At 40.6% G+C, this 19,066-nt stretch overlaps 1 protein-coding gene across 1 annotated transcript; it reads right to left on the bottom strand.

Annotated features, from left to right (window-relative positions):
- Nucleotides 1–327: 327 nt before the first annotated feature.
- Nucleotides 328–6,718, bottom strand: btbd3b (BTB (POZ) domain containing 3b). Its single transcript, XM_034152221.1, has 4 exons — nt 5,827–6,718; nt 4,668–4,758; nt 2,729–2,847; nt 328–2,530 (listed from the first exon to the last, which is right to left on the bottom strand). Exons 1-4 carry the CDS (start codon nt 6,138–6,140, stop codon nt 1,498–1,500), a joined length of 1,557 nt encoding a protein of 518 aa, XP_034008112.1. The 5' UTR covers nt 6,141–6,718; the 3' UTR covers nt 328–1,497.
- Between the last annotated feature and the right edge of the window lie 12,348 nt (nt 6,719–19,066).

Raw genomic sequence — 19,066 nt, 5'->3', positions numbered from 1 at the left:
CAATCTGTAAAAAAAATCAAGATTGTAGAGATTGCTTGTTATGCCGTTAATGTCTTCGCACCTTTTCAGAAGTGATGGCACATCACAAAGCCGTACTTTAGAGTTGCAGGCTATCAGAATTTATATTAAGGAGGGGGAGGGGAATCATATTGTGTAGTTCAGGGGATGCAGAATAGAGTTGGAGTTTGACAGACAAAACGCAGGGTGTATCAGTGGCATGAAGACAGGGATCATCAATCAACAGACAGCTTTCTTTAGCATTATAAATCTTCAGACGGAAAGTGTGTAGTGTAGTACCTCTTACAGATGGGATGAACAACCAATATGAACCGCTTGTTCTGTTTATTTGCATCTTCAACAATCATACACATCCGTATGTCTCCCAGCACTGTAGCACGTACACACAGGACATCAACACCAGTTTGCCCATCCATTGTCACAGCAGACAAGCGCATGGATGTTTATCCTACACCAGAAAGAAATACTCAGTAGCACAGTAAATCAAAAATAGTCTGCCTAATTTAAAACAGCATGTAAAACTAAATAACAAAATATATTACAAACCAAAATCAGTGCAATTATGTAGCATATACAGTAAGCAAATACTGTTACTGTATGGTCACATTGGGAGGGAGTGCTCAGCAGATCAGAGTTCTTAACAAAGAGAAGTGAAAGTTCATACAGTAAGATAAACAGTTTGTAACACTGAATCAGTCATTGATCTTTTCGCTGTAAACAAAACCAAGGCGCCAGAACAATTAGTAGTACGGGTTAGCGGAAATGAAACAGTTCAGCCCATGCTGTAAGCTCTGCAATGCTGACAGATTGAACCAAATATATTTTTCATTATATCAGGTGTAAGTGAATTTGATCACATCGATGCATCTGTAGGTGCTATGTTACTAGATTCAAAGTATCAAAAGCTGCAGATTAAATTCAAACCACTACATACAAACGCCTAATGACATTTGATGTTGGTATTGAGTATCATACAGCCTTTTTTAGATTCTTTATAATGCTGATGGTCCAGACTGAGTCATGATATGAAATGCTCATTGGAGAATATAGAATGTGAAGTATTGCTGCTATATATGTGCATTCTATGCAAGCATAGAAATAATAAACAAACTGCAGCATATTAATCATATACGATATCTTTGTGCCCCGCATTGGCCACCATTGTGGCATTATACACTTCAGAACTAACATATATGCATTTATACATGCACGTCTAGTGCAAGATATTTTTATTTTTTTTAACTTTTGTTTATACAATTATTTGGACAATTCATCATCTGGAGACATCTATCTGGTCCTACTCAAGTGGACCGATTACTGAAATGAAAACCACACAAGACCCTATCACAGGTCTGAAATTAGCGTTTTTAGCTCAACAGTGACAAAAATAAATACCAGAAAGTGACACTATGCACAAAGTGATACTTTTCTTTTGTCCATAAGTGCACTGAACATCAGTCATTTATATGCATGGGGTTATCAAGCGTAGAAGATGAGCTCAGGAATCTGCCCCCCCTGCACCCCAGTGCCATTAGTGCTGTCCGAGGAGCACTGGTACTGAAATGTCACTTTCCCACACTGCACCTCTGTCATCCCTTCCTGTCCAAAGTAGCTGAGCTCATTCCCGTCCAGAACCACACTAGCAGTGTAGAAGGTGTCGGGCTCGATCTGCACTGGATACTCAAACCACACTGGGAAGGTGTTGCTGGAACCATCAGAGAAGTATTTGCTGAGGTTTTGTCCCAGCAGTACTCCTTGACGTTTCAACTCAATCTTGGCACTGTACTCTGCTGATCCACAGCTAGATCCATACAGTCCAAACCCAGCGATAAAAACTCTTTTATCCACTGCAAACTGTATGCTGTCGCAGCGGCCCCGATAGCGCCACTGATTGCTTCGGTAGGCACATGACTGGAATCTGTGGCAGCGCTGGGGTGTCAGACCTTTTCTAGGCATGCTGACAAACTCCAGCTCAGGCTTCTTGGCCGCTGTGTACCACAGGAAGATGTCATTGGTCTCATTAAGTGTCAACACGCCCGACTGGGCTGCTCCATTGGCAAAGTCATCCAGAGCCATTGTAGGGATACGTATCAGGTACATGGCCTTGCCCAACACCTTACGCCTGTTGTCAGTCGACAAGGTGAGGTCCCGTCTCTGGCACTCAGCCTCAGCCCAGCTGAGTGCCGCTTCAAACACCACTATCTCTTTAGCATTGAGTGTCTCGCGCTGTAGGATACTCTCGAGGGTCTGGGAGTCGATGTCGCAGAAGCCCTCCGAGCATAACGCCAGCTCGGCCTGGGCATCAATCACTTCCCAGCAGCGCTGCGTCAGCTCCGGCTCCTCGAACAGGCAGCTCTGGGAGAGTAACACGCAGGCATTCTTGGCGCTCAGGCTGGTCTCCAGGAAGTTGACGCAGGCACGTGCCAGGTGAGGGACAATGTACTTCTTGGCAGCGTAAAGAGTGGCCAACACTGTGTCAGCACTCAGGTCAATTTCATCACAGTAAATGTACCTGTTGAAATAAAAATGAGTCTTTCTCAGCTTTATAGACAACATGGTGTAAACATGTTTATTAAGCAGATAATGTTATTATAAAAACAGACCTGAAGGAGTTATAAATAGTAATGTTATATATACTATATTTATAAATACAGTACTTTATGGTTAAAACAAGTACTGTTGAAGAGTTAAGACAAAGGAGAATCCTTACTTCAGCATTGCCAGGAATGCTGCTGGTTCCACATCTGGAATATGGATTTCATCATCGTTCTCAGCAAGTTCACCATAAAACATGGCATGGAACACTGAGCTGCCCACAGCCAAAACATACTGTTGGAAGAAAAGGAATCAAAGTAAAAGAGTGAAAACAGGAATAAAAACATGCTGTATAGTCTGTGATTTCACTGGAAATAACATAACGTGTAGTAACATTCAGTAATGGAGAAAGATTATCTGTCCTTTATAATTGTCCTAAATCCAATTAGTTCACATGTAGCTCCTACTCTTTACATACAAAATCAATCAATTTGTGGGTGTTGAACAATGCCTCAATTCTAATCACTGGAGAGACTGAACCTGTTGAGCTTCCCACATAATGAGCAGAGCTCAGCCAGTTACCATTTTCCCTGAGGACAAGGAGGCACATTTATAATGAACAAGATTGCCTCTGATTTAAACAAAAAACTGAACAGGAAATCCTAATAACACAACTATAGAGAGTGCAGCAAAAGTTCAATTAGCTGAAATGAATGACTTGTCTGAACCTATGATGAAATCCGATGCAACACAATGCTACTAATTCCAGTGATAAGCACTGTGTTCAAGGCATGCATGTTGTTATTGTACTCAAGTACATCCATGTGTGTGTGAGTGTGTGTGCGTGCAGCATAAGTATGCGTTGGTGGGTATGTGGGTGGTGTACATTTTCACAAAAATAAAAAGGCACATACCCAATTTGCCTTGCAAAAACAATGCAAATTGTTTTACACACTGAAATTCATTGAAGCATGAGTATATAAATGCTGCATATTAGAATATGATTAGTTCCACCTTCTGACCCATTGTATTTTACAAATGTTCACTCTGCTTTTAGCTGCATAAGGCATCCCGTATTTTGTAAGAAATATAACTTTAGAAATTAAATCATAATGCACATCTGGGTTCCTGCCAAATGGACACAATAAAGATTGCGGTATTGAGCGTCATTATATTCCACTGGCATAATGTCTCGGCATAAAGTGCAGTCAAGTCATCTTCAATGTCCTTCTTTCCATAACGGCTTTCTTTAAATGCATGGAAGAAGTGCACTGCAGCTACCAATCATAGATAATACTTTTGGGTCCCATCTAAAGAACAAAAAAGATGACCCATGCAGGGCTCATCTGTCTGGGTAGATGTGGAATGGCCAGCCGAGGGAAATTCATGGCTGCAAAATCACTTACCAGATTTAATGTGAATGTTATAATCATATTCCAAATGAGTACACGTAATGATGTTCTTTTAGATGAGCCACATGATGTAGGCAGCTATACACTTTAATCATTGATGTGAACATCTTGGAAAAGGCAATGAGGTCAGAGGGAGAACTAAACAAAGAAGCATGTCGACCTGCATGTTGCAACCGGCGTAAACAGGATGAATTCGGGTCTAATTATAATACTAATGGCTATAAAGTAGATTCACTATAACCATACATCCAGAATTCAAAAGCTAATCAAGTGAAGGGAAAGAAAAAGTATTTCTAGGATGTGAGACGCAGAGTTGAATGCATCTTTCTCTATTCCTTATCATTGTGGCTGTGTGTTGTTAGACGTGTTTGATTCAAAGTTGGGTAATTGCAGAGCTGTCTCTGAAAAGCTGAGCTAAAGCAGAGACAAAGGCGATCCATTCTGCGAGATGACTGCTGAAGAGGATATCCCTTCCTCCTTCCCTCAGCCTCATTTACATAAATAATTGAGGACTGTCTAGAAAAGACACATGGTGCGGAAGTGAGACCTGAGCACAAAGGATTGCAATTCTATTACTGCTGGCATGGGGAGGATTATTTTGATGCTGATATGATATGAATAACGCTGGGCTGTGCTGGCTGATTACTTGTTTGCTCATTTCCTCGCTGCAACCGTGACTTTAATCGTTGATGAAATTCTTACTCTGTGTCCCGGCAGCCGCTGGGTCCTTCCAGGCTGACCCACCACAAAGTGAACATCTGCCATCAGCTCATTGTTGAACATTACTGAATTTCTAAGAAGGGAAAGAAACAAATTAAAACAGGAGAAATCAATCATACACATTTATACCCTGTGCATTTGTTTTAGAAGAGAGGAAGGGGAGAAAAACCACAACTAAAAGTTATAAGCGTGACATTAAAGGAGGATCAATGCACGTAAACCCATAAATATATGGTGTGAAAAAAAATATGAAATGTAATATATATATTATGCGATTAATAAGACTAATACAAATTAGTCTTTGGCAAAAATTCAAGCAAAAATAGTAAACTACATATATTTTCTCCTTCTCTTAAACAAGAGTTGTGGTTATATACTGTAAAGTGTCCCAATTGCTTCTGGCAAGACAGTGCATGGATTTAAAGAAAGTCTTACATACCACACTTACACAAACTTAAACACTTTGTGCCTACATAGAGAAAAACTGGCAAACAATCCAATTAACTAAATGGAAAATCCCCACTGTGAAAGAATGGGACAAACAATGAAGATGTTCATATATTATTGAGTACTGGAACATGTGACAGGGGTGGGTAAACAGCCCCATGAATTTCTGGAGAGACAACAAAGCCAGGTCGGAGAGCACACATTTAGCTCTGTACAGCTGGGTTCTCTTACTGATAGGCCAAGGTAAATATTTAGCTTTTAGTACAGAGCAGCATCTGCCTGTAGTGCATATCAAACGCACCCGGTGCCTAACCACCCTCTGTTATGTCAAAGCGGCAAAGTCTGCAGGAGCATGGGAGGGTGTAAACAGAGATACCCCCAACAGATTAAGGGCAGGGCAGAGGGAACACACACACACACACACACACACACACACACACACACACACACACACACACACACACACACACACACACACACACACACACACACCTCAGTATAAAAGACTAACTACCTTACATAAGTGTTTTGGGATACGTTATAATCTGAAAACTGGTAATAAAATGCAGTGGAACATGCAGCTCTTATCTATCAAATTAATTAATTAAATTATGAAGATTCATCTACCATGATTAACTGTTGGAAAAGCTGTCATGGTCCCTGATTCAGAAAGAGAGTTACTGCTGGCACCTACCTTTCTCTTATAGTGGAGTAAAGTCCTTGCCAGTTACAGTTCTGTATGGTGGTGTTGTTGTTGTTGAGGTTCTGCTGCTGGTACTGTTGCACTGTGGTGGTGGAAGCCGGCTTTTTGGTGGGAAAAATATCCGCTGCCATCTTCTTCTTCTTCTTGCTCCTCAGAGTGATTATCTCATAACAGACAGGGGGCAGCTTGGAGCTGCTACTGGCATTCCCTTTCTTGGAGCTTTTACTTGATTTGCTTTTCACTGACTCGGGGAGCATTAAGAAGAAAGTCAGACATTTCATGTTCCTTCCCTTGGCATCGACCATGAGTGTGTTCAACTGCCGAGCAGTGGGATAGCATGCAGAGAAGACATTCACCAGGACCAGGCAGGTGTAGGGGGAAACAGAGGGGGACCTGAGCTGTACTCAGCAGCGTAGTTATCAGAGTTCCTGTGCGAGATTTCACCTTTCAGGAACTATAAGACAACTCTCTCGTTTGCCTCTTTTCTTCACTCCTCTGAAGAGGCTGGCGATCCGAAGGCGCTTCTCCTGTGTGAAGTTTGATCTGCTGACGGAAAAGCTCTTGGGGTTCGCATCCCTGCTTGTCCAGAGTGATGAGATCCGCTCTTTAAATCACTTCTTTTTCTCCTCTGCTCCCGTGCCTCTCTCACTCACTGAGGGTTGGCCTGACAGCCCCAGATTTAGTACAGCTGCAGTGGTCCTCAGGCAGGCAGCGGTGTTTACTCAATTCCTTTCATTTCCCACTCTTACTCCTTGTGGGCTTCTCTTTTTCTTTCAGTCTGTCTTCAGCTGTGGATCCACCTTTTTTCTATCAGACACTCTCTTTCTCCTCTCTCTCCTCCACGGAGCCTTCTGCAGGATGCTGTAGCGGTGGATGCTGTGCAGCTCTGCTCAGCCACTCGTTCTGCTGACTACAGAGGTTGAATGGGAGAGCGCAGAGGAGATGGAGAGCCCCCTCCCCGCCCCTCACAGCACAGCGCACAGCTCTCTCCATAGCTCAGCCAATGGGAGCGCATAGCATTCATGATTGGCTAATGCAGCCTAGTGCAGCACAGACTTGAATATGCAATAGTCAAAGTCTCAATTAAAGTGACAGCCATGCACCATAAGAATGATATATTTATCTCCAGGTTTGCTTCCTGTGTTTGTTTTACCCGGAGCCACAGCAGTCACTTTGCACTACAGTACTCCATGTTTTGTTTTAAAAGGGCAATGCAAATAGACGCGCTCTTTTTAAGGGCAGAATTTGCTTAATTCATGCATCCTTTGACATCGATCTTCTTTAATGAGCTTTTTCATTTGTTTACAAAAACAGTTTTGCATTACATTGGTCTTTGATGCTTTGATTAGATTTATGACTTCTACAACATATTCATTTCTTAAACAAGCTTTTCTTGTACTACCAGAATATGATAATGTAGCATATTGCAGTGAGCTCGTTATCCTGTAACTCTAAATATTTACATTTGAATTAATGTCACGTATTTGCATTTGAAATATGTGCAATAGCTGTGAAATACTGTAGCGTAGACTTTCTCTTGAAAAGCTGCTTCTCTTTCCCAACTAGGAATATGTGCTTGTGCTTTAGTTTTCTTGTTAAGTCATCTCTTCAAGAGTGTACATGGGGATATAAATGTAATGCACTCTTTGCACAATGTATAATGCATACAGTTCCTTTGCTCGTCTTGTCGAGTTGGGCCTGTGCACAGTGGGTATTCTATTTAAAGCGCACGGATGATTTAGCTTTTTAGTGATGGTGGTTTCAAAGGTTATGCAATCCTGTCATACTTGATATAATAATACCCAATATATATATATTCTTTTTTTTCTTAGAGCACTTTGTTAATTCCACTGCAATGGTTTCCTTGTTAATACTATTGTGTAAAGTAGCACTAATACTACTTGTAATACTAGTTTGCACATTATATCTCATAATATATTAAGGGTGAAATTAGACCGACAAAAAGAGCCGAATGAGGTGAATACATTTAATAGGGAATGTCTTCCTTGAACCACTGTCACAATATAGATTTTTCCATAAACCTTAATTAACTGTATAAGTGTGTGCTGGCTGAGGAGCATAGCCCACTAAGCTCCTTTATACAGTACAGTGTGTGCTGGAGAACATTTGCTATGGTAACATGCAGCCAACATTACAGGGCACCATACTCTCAAATTGCAGGCCACTAGAGATGTTACCTAGGTAACCACATCCACACGCAACAGCAGGACAGAAATGTAGTATAAAAACAATCATGACAGTAAAGTATAATACAATATTGTACTATGAATCTATTGGCTTTAGAAGAAACCTTATAAATAAATGTGTGCTGTGATTTTATTCTTCAACAATCCATTGCCATTAATAACACCAACATTATAATGTTTAACAAGCAAACGTCCTAACTGTTGACAGAATACACAGCTTTGTGATTTATCTGTTGACATGTGTGTCTAGCAGTATATATGATAAACAGGATGTCATTCTATATCACCCTGAATGGCTTCCTGCTTTCTTTAATTGCATTTTCTCTCCATTCATCAGCAGAAAATGTAATCATGTTATTCACACATTCAGAGTGAGAGGGGGGGGGGGGAAGTAATGACTGTGTTCATCCCTTTGTCTCACACTTTGTCATCACATAATCACACGTTTTTACATAAAAAGGAAAATATAAGCATGACTGTAGTAGCACTGTGATCAGCATTATGGTCGATAAAGGCTGTTATTCTTAGTTAAGCCTTCATCTATAATATTGTTTCTGTTAAAAAACAACATAAATGTGCACACAAGTTAAACACATTTATTTTAACCATTTGGATATAATGCTGAACTCTCATTATGTTATGCTTATTAGAAGAAAACAAATGTGTACATGCAAAATGAAGATACATTTATTTTCTGATGCAAGGTTAAATATTTCCTTTGAATCTCAGTGCCTGGCAGAACTCCAGCCTCGGTGTATTACCTTCAAAAGGTGGAGCTAAAAAGCAGCAGGAGTCCAGCTGTGCCTTTGTCGATTAGTCCTTGATGACAGTACTCTGTGCAAACCTTTATCTTCAAAGTAGTTCCACCAATACACCTTCATCTTTGAGGAAGCAACTGCAGCCGGTGTGAAACGTACATGCAAGCTGGTAAAGGTAGAAAAAGTCAGGGGCATCAATTGTAAGGAGAATACTTGAGTAAATAAAATGAGTCTCAGTTTCTGCTTTACACCGGCACATGCTTGTTTTTATCATTCTTCACAAGCTAGTATATCCCAGAACGTCTTGTGTCCAAACGTATTACTATTTCAAGGTTAAAGCATAATGGCTAATGCATAAATAATTTGCTCTATTACATCATAATTATGTTAAGTATGTCTCATCAGAATACAACATATGCATTAGTAGCTTTCAGGCAGTGGATTACTGTATAATGATGTCCGTGCTCACAGTACTGTAACTCATCAATTTGTAATTCAAATTAAAAATGGAAGCACTGAGTAGCAAAGCCCAGTCGGTGATCACAAGAGGTGCAATCTCGTTGGAATTTACTATGCAAAATCTCAGGAAATGTTCTCTGAAGCCGAATACTGAGACTTGGAAGTGACTGCTTGCTATTCTGAGTTTGAGCGCAGATATGCGGCAGTAAGTGTGTTTTAGTGACAGAACTCTTCTGCAGAGAGACACCTGCTGCGAGGCTTGGCTGAGCACAGCGGAGGAGAGGGGAGGCTGGGAAATGAACTCTGATTCAGGCCTGGCACACGAAGGCAGGGACAGGATCCAGCAGCTCGTCCAGTGCCCCCCCCCCCTCCCTCACAGCCGCCTGCCCTCTCTCTGCTGCCACCATAAAAGCAGGCGAGGGCACCTGACAGGTGGAAGGGGCGGAAGAGGTGGCGTCTGCCCAGAGAGGCGCTCAGAACTCCTGAAAAAGAGAACGGTTGGTCAGCAGGGTCTGGGAGAGAGCTGATAGTCATGCACAAGAACAGTGTGACGCTTGTCTGTATGTGCATGAGAGTGTGTGTGTGAGCTTCAATATGAAAGTTGACGTGTGTGGATAAAATGGAAACTTTTCCAAACTCTCCTTCTGACATTGGCCTCTTTCTATTTTGATTTTCTGCTTGTTAACAGACCCTCAAACTTCAGCCAATCGCTTCAGAATTTGAGTAACAAGGAAAAATGGATGAAAATGTAATTAGAAAACCAACAGGCATTTTTAACCATGTCTTGTCAAACAAATGATACAACACACTTCACTGACCAGCAGAACACCATCGATGAGATTATAGCCTCTCCTTCGCCTCACAATCAATATGTCACAGTCACAAGATGTATGGGGTAATTTTATATTCGCCCAAAGAGCGCAGAGAGACTTTAGGAGGGCTGCAGGAGCCACCAGCATCTCAGGATCACATGCACAACAGCAACCAGTTTAACATCTCCACACATGCAGTATCAACCTATATCTGATATATCTAATCTTGCAATTGTGCATGTGTGTGTGCTGCAGAGTGCGTGGACACAGTAATGTCAGTGTAGAGCAGACCTTATAACCCCGACCCACAACGTGCTCACAGGCTCACTCCCACACACTTTCTGCTATTGCTCACTCACCACCCTCTGTTTCTGCTGTCATGTAAAACTTGATGGACATAACTTTCAGTGTGATTTAATGTTTTGGGTGGAGAATAATTCTTTGGAAATGTATATCATATTCTGTTCTGGGGTAAATTTATTAGTTTGAGCGTTGTTCAGCGTCCCCATAAAGGTTTCCCAGTTTTCTTTTTTCCTTTCATTTTACATGTGCACAACACTTATTTGGTGCTTCACCAATGAAGTGCACAGTTACTGAAACGTAAAATCCTGGAAAGGGTCTGACTGAGGACTGTTTTGTAGATATGACATAATAATAAATGCCATGGTAAGCCTCTTCAAAGTGAAAAACACAATAGTGAAAGTGTGTTCCCCAAGACAGCATGATTGGCTGTGTGTTATATCCAAATCCAATAATCAGGTTTTTATCTTACTACACTATTTTGTAGGGTTAAAAGTTTTTCTTATTTATTAGTTCATTATTTGTCTGGCTGAATCTGATTTGCAACCCAATTCCCTGGTTTATGATGTTTCATCTTGATTAAAACATTAAATCAAATGAAGTGGTAAAACAAAACAGGTTGTGTTGTACATGACTGTGTGAGGAGTGATAGTGTGTGTATTATTAGGTATGGATACAGCATATAAGCATCAATTTGAAGAGTTTATCCAATGACCTGATCAAAAGTTGTTCAGTGTTCACGTCTTTGTAGCAGATTGTGATTTTGGATCAGTAGTTAACAGAGTGTTCCATGATTGTGAGACTTTTATACTGCCTTCTCTAAATGGCATTTACTGCTACTAAAAATCAGTGTTGACTTTTATTGGTCCTTTTTCAGTGAGTTCAGGTCCTGTGAAGATCAAGATTATTTGTGATTATTAGATAATGGTGTCCAGCACGGAACATATGGTTAGTTGGGTTTCTCTTATCCTATTTAATTCCACTACCATCCAGATCAATATCTGATTCATAAATTCCAAACACTTTTGGCAGCAGACTTACTCTAGAGTCCGACTGGAAGGATATGCTTCTTCACTAATTTATGAGAGTGATAAAGTACTACTTTATGAGTCCATAACGTTCATTAAAATCACTGACTTGGAATGCACTAAATAACATAAGAAACATTGATCGTCCTGAAACACAAATCCAATGTGGACCCAGTTTGTAACCGTTGCATAGACCGCTGAGGCAGTACCAAAGCCCTGCAGTGAAAAGGCTAGATGTTCTGAGATCTCCATGAGGAAATGAATATATTGAATATATTCCACTTTAAGTAAAGCTTATTCAAATGTGCTGCCAGTTCCAGGAAATCATTTTCACAGACAGAATTCAAGGTGCTGCCAAGGTTTGTGGAGTGTCCATTTTAGCCTTGTTTGACTTTCACTGCAAATGTACATAACAGCATTTTCCACTCGAGAGGCAAGGGATCAGCCACCTCAAGTGGAAGTTGACAGATTGAGGATTTCAGGTAATTTATGGTTCTTATAAGCTGCCACTTATCTGTTGTTTTCTCTTGAGATGCGCTTAAAAGAATATTAAACTAGACAAGTGCACTTAGTAGATTGCAGATCTCCATCTGGCTTGTCTCCCTCTCCTCAAAAACAAAGAACAGTGTAATCTCACTCAAATGTCCCCCCTTAACAGGTAAGATTATAGCCTTAGAAACCAAAAAATATGTATTCATTATTTTGTTATTCTCCATAGCCACAGATTCAATCAGTTTATTCCACTTTCTTTTGCAATTTATATAAAACATATTGTAAAATCCCCCCTTTCTCTCTTTGATTATTCCCAAAGTATGGCTTTTAAATCAGAGCAATCCCACTGTCCTCTGTGGTTACTTTAAAATCATTAAAAAATCTGCTTGCCTTTCTCTTTCTAATGCAAACATTAAAATCCCATCATAACCTACTTCTCTGCTCTTACTGTATGTTTTGAATCACACACACCCTCACCTCCGCACTGCCACCAATATACAGTAAAGGACCTAAACTGGTTCAGCTTCAGGTTTCACAAAATTGTCCTCCATCATGTGATGCACTTTAACTTACCTGATGCACCACTCAATTGTTGCTTTCAAAATGTTAGATCTTTCGTACAGATCTTTCTTTCCAACCAAACTCCAAAGCAGATGATATTACATCCAAACATCACCTATACAGAAGGAGCTTTCAATATGAAATCAGCTACTTAGCGATCTTGATGAGCTAAAACCTGCATGTTCTCCAAACTACTGAACATAGCATGCACAGCAAAAAGCTCTGCTATAACTAAAATATGGGAAGCAAGGTGTGTACGAAGCTGTTTCAGTGCTGGCAGGAGGCCCACCGATGCTGGGAAAGCTGACCATATGGTTCGTCCTCCGATGTGATTTACAATAACATGTCTGCAGCCCATGCAGATGCAGGAGCTGGTGTACTTACACTAGTATCCCTGTTGTAATGTATTCTGAGGCATCTTCAGCTTATGCATTTTTGAACTGCGAATTACCATAGGACTGTCCGGCTTGTGATAAATATGTATATGAGCATCTAAACAGACTCCTTATGTGTTCAAGCTGCGCCGAAGGAGCCCCAAAGGAATAAAGTGCTGATCAGGCACATACAAGCAGAGAGAGAGAGAGAGAAGGAGACAGATGGAGAAAAAGATATAGAGATAGTTTGTAATGAGGGTCCTTTCGTCGAGGGAGGAGGGGACAGCTCCTTAGTGTCTTAATAAAGCAGGAGGAGAATGGCAGTGGGATAACAGTAATGATGTGCTCAGCTGTCTGGATCACCCATGGCACTTTTACAAATATAAGGTAGAGAGAGAGTGAAAGAACAGGAACACATACATAAACAAGAGAGGGCATATGTATACATGTCATTTCACTAGATTAACATATGGGATACGAAATGCATGTTGGTCCTGGATTTACATCGCCATGAGAAGCTGTTTTGAGATGCTGGAGCATTGTGGTCAGATGCTGTATGTTGCTGCAGTGTGGATGCTGTCAAGGGACCCCAATGTTTCATACTGCAACATGCAATTGTTTGTGTGTGTGTGTGTGTGTGTGTTAATCAACAGAAACCAGTGGGCAGGAGAAGGTCAGAGAGGAGATTGGGTTTGGTGAACTGAGTGAAACAGTCCCTATAGAAAGCTGTGGTAAAGCAAAAAGTGCGATATGGTCGTGAGGAGCACATGGGAAAAGCCCTTCAAAGCTGATTCTTAATCCTTTTCCAGCCCAGACCCTCCTCCCTTCGCCTTCCCTCAGTTTAATCTCTGACACCGCATTAACATTTAAATGTTCACAGCAATTTGATTCTAATGTATGCCATGACCACCTAGATTTATTCATTTACACTAATTACCTACTGCAGGGATTGGAGTGGATGGTTTAACCTTCTCACAGCTAATTTCTCGTGATTTCTCTAGGCCACACCCAGCCCCATGGGGGCGAAATATGACCTTTTCCTATTTTATTATCAGCAACACAAAGAAAATGACTCTAATCAGGGTAATGCGGTGGCACCTTTACAAAGCATTTCCATGCCTTTCAATTTGTAGCTATAAATGACAATAATAGAAGCTGACCATATGCAAAGTGGTTTATTTTATTTAGCTTTTCTAATCATGTTTCTATTTATTTTGTGGGGATCAAACATATTCCCTGGCAGCTGGCCAGTGCGTTATATTCACTGGGTTTTGAACAGCTGAAGCGCTAAACCTGATGGAGAGATTGCTGTGGAGTATTGTAAAGTGTTGCTGATTTGTCTGTCTATCCAACCTACCACAGTATATCATCTTGAATACAGACTTTGGTTGTTGCTCCTGGCCAAGACAAAATAATGGCTCTTGGGAGCCCTTGACAACCACACAATATGTGACCATTTCAGGGCAAGTGACAGGAAGAGAAGCGGTATCATGAATTCTGTTATCGACCAAAATAAATACTATGTAAACTGTCTGCCATAATGGCAGTTTATGGACAAATAAAAAGGGGATTTAATATAAGCAAAACAGCTGGTAGAGGATGGCGAGAAGGATTAAAAACTGAGGTTATTAAAGCCACTTAAACAGTCCTGTGGGCCAGTTTCCCAGATGGATAGCATCTTCCAACAAGTCCTCCAGACTTTTTGCTCAAATAGGTCATGTTTCATAGCCTCCGAAATGACCCATGCGAGTGTCTCTGATGTTGTCCCTATTGGCAAGATGACATGTTGTGTCAGGGTCTTACAAAACCCTTGTCGTTGCTAAAATAAAAGGATTTATGTGACAGACAAGATTATGAGTTTTTTTCTACTGCTGACTATCGTCACGCTTGGGTTAGGTTTAGGAAAACGTAACATAATTCTAGTTAACGCTAGTTTTATCTTTGCTTCTGAGGGATACCACTCATATTTTACTCAGCTACCAGAGGCTCTTCAGCTAAATGTAAACATAAGATGTTCTAGGCATTTGGACAAAGCCAATGTATTTGATTTTCTGTTGAGGTAAGCCTCGTATTTCTTTAAACCTTGTGCAAATCTGCATATTGTTTTCTGATTTTAAAATCCCTCAATAACATAGGTAATGATGTTGCTTTAGACAATCATTGACTAAACCTGACTTGCATGCAAAGCAAACATATGCACAATACCAATTAGCTTGCCAACTGAAGAAGTGTATTCCTTTTACTTTTGCTCGGTGTCTGAGGCCCCTTGACACCCGGTAATTTCTCAGCACAATTAATTTGATTAAACTTTGTTAAAAGGTCAGCAGTGACTGATGGATTATTGATGGTGCTAATTAGGATATTATTTTTCTGTCATGTGATTGAGGGATAGTAAATCTATAGAAATGTGAAGCATTTTTCACCATTTCTTTCACATGGCACAAATTGTTCGATTGTTTGGATCTATTTGCTCATGCTGTATGCATCGCATTGAGCTGTGTGTGGCTGCATTAATGCACATTAAAACATCCTTTATTACTCCTGACTGCGAAAAGATTTAGCTACACCGAATAACAAATTATTTTACCCCGAAGCAATGTCATATTTGTGCTTAAAAAAAACGTCATATTCTCAAAAGGGCAAATGTCAATCAAATCTGGAGACACTATGGCTCCAAAACAATCTATTCAGACCTTTCACATCTTAATTTCTGTGGTTTAAGGAGACAAAGCCTTCTAATTATAATGATACTGCCTTTTGAGCTGCGCACTACAGTTTGGCTTTCTAATTTCAGATTTGTCTGACAGTGGTGCAGCCCATGTGGGTGGTGTAAATGCCTGGGAGCTCACATTCAACAAGCCCAGAGAAAAGACTGCACTTCTAAAATTCAATACTACCAGAATATGCGCTTGTCTTCAGGAAAAGCCACATATATTTGTATAGTTTAAAAGGATGAACGTTAACTAGAAAATAACATATGTGTGATTTATTCCATAACATACACATAAACATTACAGGAGGGAACCTTTTTAACTCTGAGATCTTTTCAACAATGACAATTTAAGAAGTATGAAAGAAACGTATCAGAAAAGCATTTTCAAATTACTTTAATGTATTTCAACTGTCGAACTAGGACACTTCGAAGACTACCTGGAAGCAGTATCTCCCATCCATCTGCCATGAGTTAAATATACATTTGCTCATACGGTTTGCTGCAGGGCTTCTTGGTCTGTACAGTAGGTGTGCTGCAGCCTGCCGCTGCTGTATTCCACCCCCTGAGTGCTGTGAAGCTGATTTATAAGAGGGAGGGGCCGTTGAGCTGCAATCAGCCCATTTCCATCAGCGTTATGGCTGCCTGACAACATCCAGCTGTCCCTGATGTGCCACCAAGGGCCAACGCTGCGCTTGTCTGCTCTGCTGTTTTACTGCAGCACTCAGCGAGACCAAATCATATACACACATGCATCCTCGCCCACACACTCACACATGGGGACACACATGAACCGACACACTAAATCCCCCGATGAATTGCATCATTGTCTTTCCCAGTTTATTCAGAAATGAAATCTATAATCTTGATGTGTAAATGTAAATTGCAAATATGATAAATACTCATTTATGTCAAGGACCGGAGTACTTTATAAGATACAACCTGCAACATGTGGCAATACTGGATAACTTATTTGACCAAAGCAGTGTCTGATTCAGATCAATATTCTAGGGCAAGACGACTATAGATATTCATTATTATTATCTTAGTATTATAGGAAACAATTATAGCTTTACAGTACTTATTATTTTTATTTTTTTAATGATTTAAAGGTCAGTATTTAATGGAAAGAACTGTGTAAAATAAAAACTTTAAACTCTAAAGTGCCCTTCATAGTAATTATTACACCCACTACTGACATTTTGTATAGTACATACATTTAGAAGTCTGCATGGACTTCAATGTTACACCTTATAAACATTTAAAAACATTTTTTAGATAGGACAATTTCTTCATTAGAAATGTTACTGTTAATATTTTTCCAGTTCCACAAGGGACTTGAAGTGAATGAGTTTTACGAGAGATGACGCTGTGTTCCGCTTTCGGACTGAGAGGACCCCTAATCAGAGCCCTGACTCAACAACGCCTCATCCATGCACTGTGTCTCTCTTTACTCTTTTCCTGATGTAGCTTCCGCAGCTGCTTCCACTAACTTATGATATAATAACATTCTACCATAACCCGATGAATTGTGAACCCAGCTGGCATAACCTGATTTTGCTTTTACAACAGCTGGGCTGCTCCGTGCACTGGGCACCCACCATGCTGCTGAGGCAATGCATGCAAACAAAACAACTACCTAACTATATCATTCTACTTTAGTGAGTTAGACGCTCTAACAGACACTGCTATTTCTGACTGGTTCTTTGATACATGCTGCACTTTGTCAGCGCTGCGCAATAAATAGCTGCTACTATCTTGTTGCTATATTCTAATTAGTATATGCTTATTGGAGGAGATTTTTGTTTAGAGAGCATGATACAGAATCCACTGTTGTTTGGCTGCCAGCCGATTTATCTACGTTGAAACACAGATCCTTTCACTGAGATTGCTCGAATACATATATATATATGTTAAAGGTCCCATGACATGGCCATTTCTACAGATCATAATTCCATTGTTGAGGTCTACTAGAATAGATTTACATCCAAAATCACATTGGTTTCTCATACAGCATCTCTGTATAGTATGTGTGTATTCACTCTCTGTCCTAAACGGCTTGTTGGAGCTCCTGCCCCCCCCTCCCTATGAGCCCACTGTGCTCTGATTGGTCAGCTCGCCCACTCTGTTCTGATGAGTCCACCACCGTTACAGCGGAACATCAGTGTGTATGTGTTACAATGGCGTTTGTTAGCAACCAGAAAGTGACACCAGTAATGACAAACAGATGAGAATGCTGCGTGGGGTCTGGGTGCCGTGTTGGCGGGACGTTGCGAGGCTCGCTGCTCCGCCCTTTGAGGCTCGAGGAGCGGACAGTGTGAGCTGTATTACTGGTGTCCTTTCCTGGTTGCTGCGTGGGGTCTGCGAGACAGCCAGGTTGTGAGTGTGTGTGTGTGCGGAGATCCGCGGAGCCACGGCTGAGAAAAGATAAGGCTGAGTGAGTGTGTGTGTGTGAGGAGCTCCGCGGATTGTTCCATTTGGACCTAGGTATCGTTACGTCACTACGGCGTTCTGGGGCAGCATAGACAGGTCTTTTCTGAGTTTTACTCGCTACAGGGTGTACTTTGAGGGTTTGTGATTTTGCAGACCGTTTACATGCATAAAAAGCTACAGTACATAACACACAAGCGGACGGGTAATAACCGGAAAAGCATGTCATGGGACCTTTAAATATTTGGAAGTCCAGAGCAATGGTAGGAACAATGTGACATTGTAATAATACAATATAGAAAAGTGTTGAGTGGATGAAAAATGAACAGTGCTTTTCTATTTTTCAATTTGTTTCCAAATAAATAAAATAATAAAATAAAAGTTGTCCATACTTATGTGTATTGTAGACCTAAGCTGGGCGCTGTAAACCGAGGATTGGGGGGAAGGGAGCGTTGCCATGCAGAGAAAGCTGCCATTTATAATGTCTTAACCTAACAGGGCTAAATTGGGTTCTTTCTGCAATTTCATTTTTAGACAGAGCGTGAAATAAAAATGGGGTTTTTCCGGTCTGGCAGGCTGACAGTGCTGGCATTTATTGATTTTGCCCATTTAATGCATTCAAGATATAACACTATGGCTGCACTCAGCTGAGGAAGCTGTCTATCCATCTCTAATCAAGCATAACCAACAGCTTACATTTCATTTTGAGCATTTTTACCGTGGTACGATGATGGTGCTCTAAACAAGTGGCTATGCATTCTCTAAGTAAATATGCTGGAGAACCTGTTGAACTGTTAATATGCATATTCTGAATGTATGTCAAATTTCACTTTAAAGCTTGCATGCATTTCATAATCTTCATCCTTTTATTTCCAGTTAGATGTACTCAATAATGATTTCAGTAGACAATGAAATAAACAGCTTTTAAGTAGATGCAATTCTATTCCATTGGGATCAAAAGCGACAAACAGAAATCTGTGTAATTTGGCAGACATTTAAAGCAATGGGTTTTAACCAGTGGAGGGAAATAAGGGTAATTGAAATGCAGTGTCATTTTGCAAACCGCTGAGCTGAAAAAGTGTACAAATGAAGAATCAAAT

Source organism: Trematomus bernacchii, unplaced genomic scaffold, assembly GCF_902827165.1.
Source record: "Trematomus bernacchii unplaced genomic scaffold, fTreBer1.1, whole genome shotgun sequence".
Lineage (NCBI taxonomy): Eukaryota > Metazoa > Chordata > Actinopteri > Perciformes > Nototheniidae > Trematomus > Trematomus bernacchii.
The sequence above is the reverse complement of the archived record's forward strand: the minus strand, read 5'-3'. Positions and strand labels throughout refer to the sequence as shown.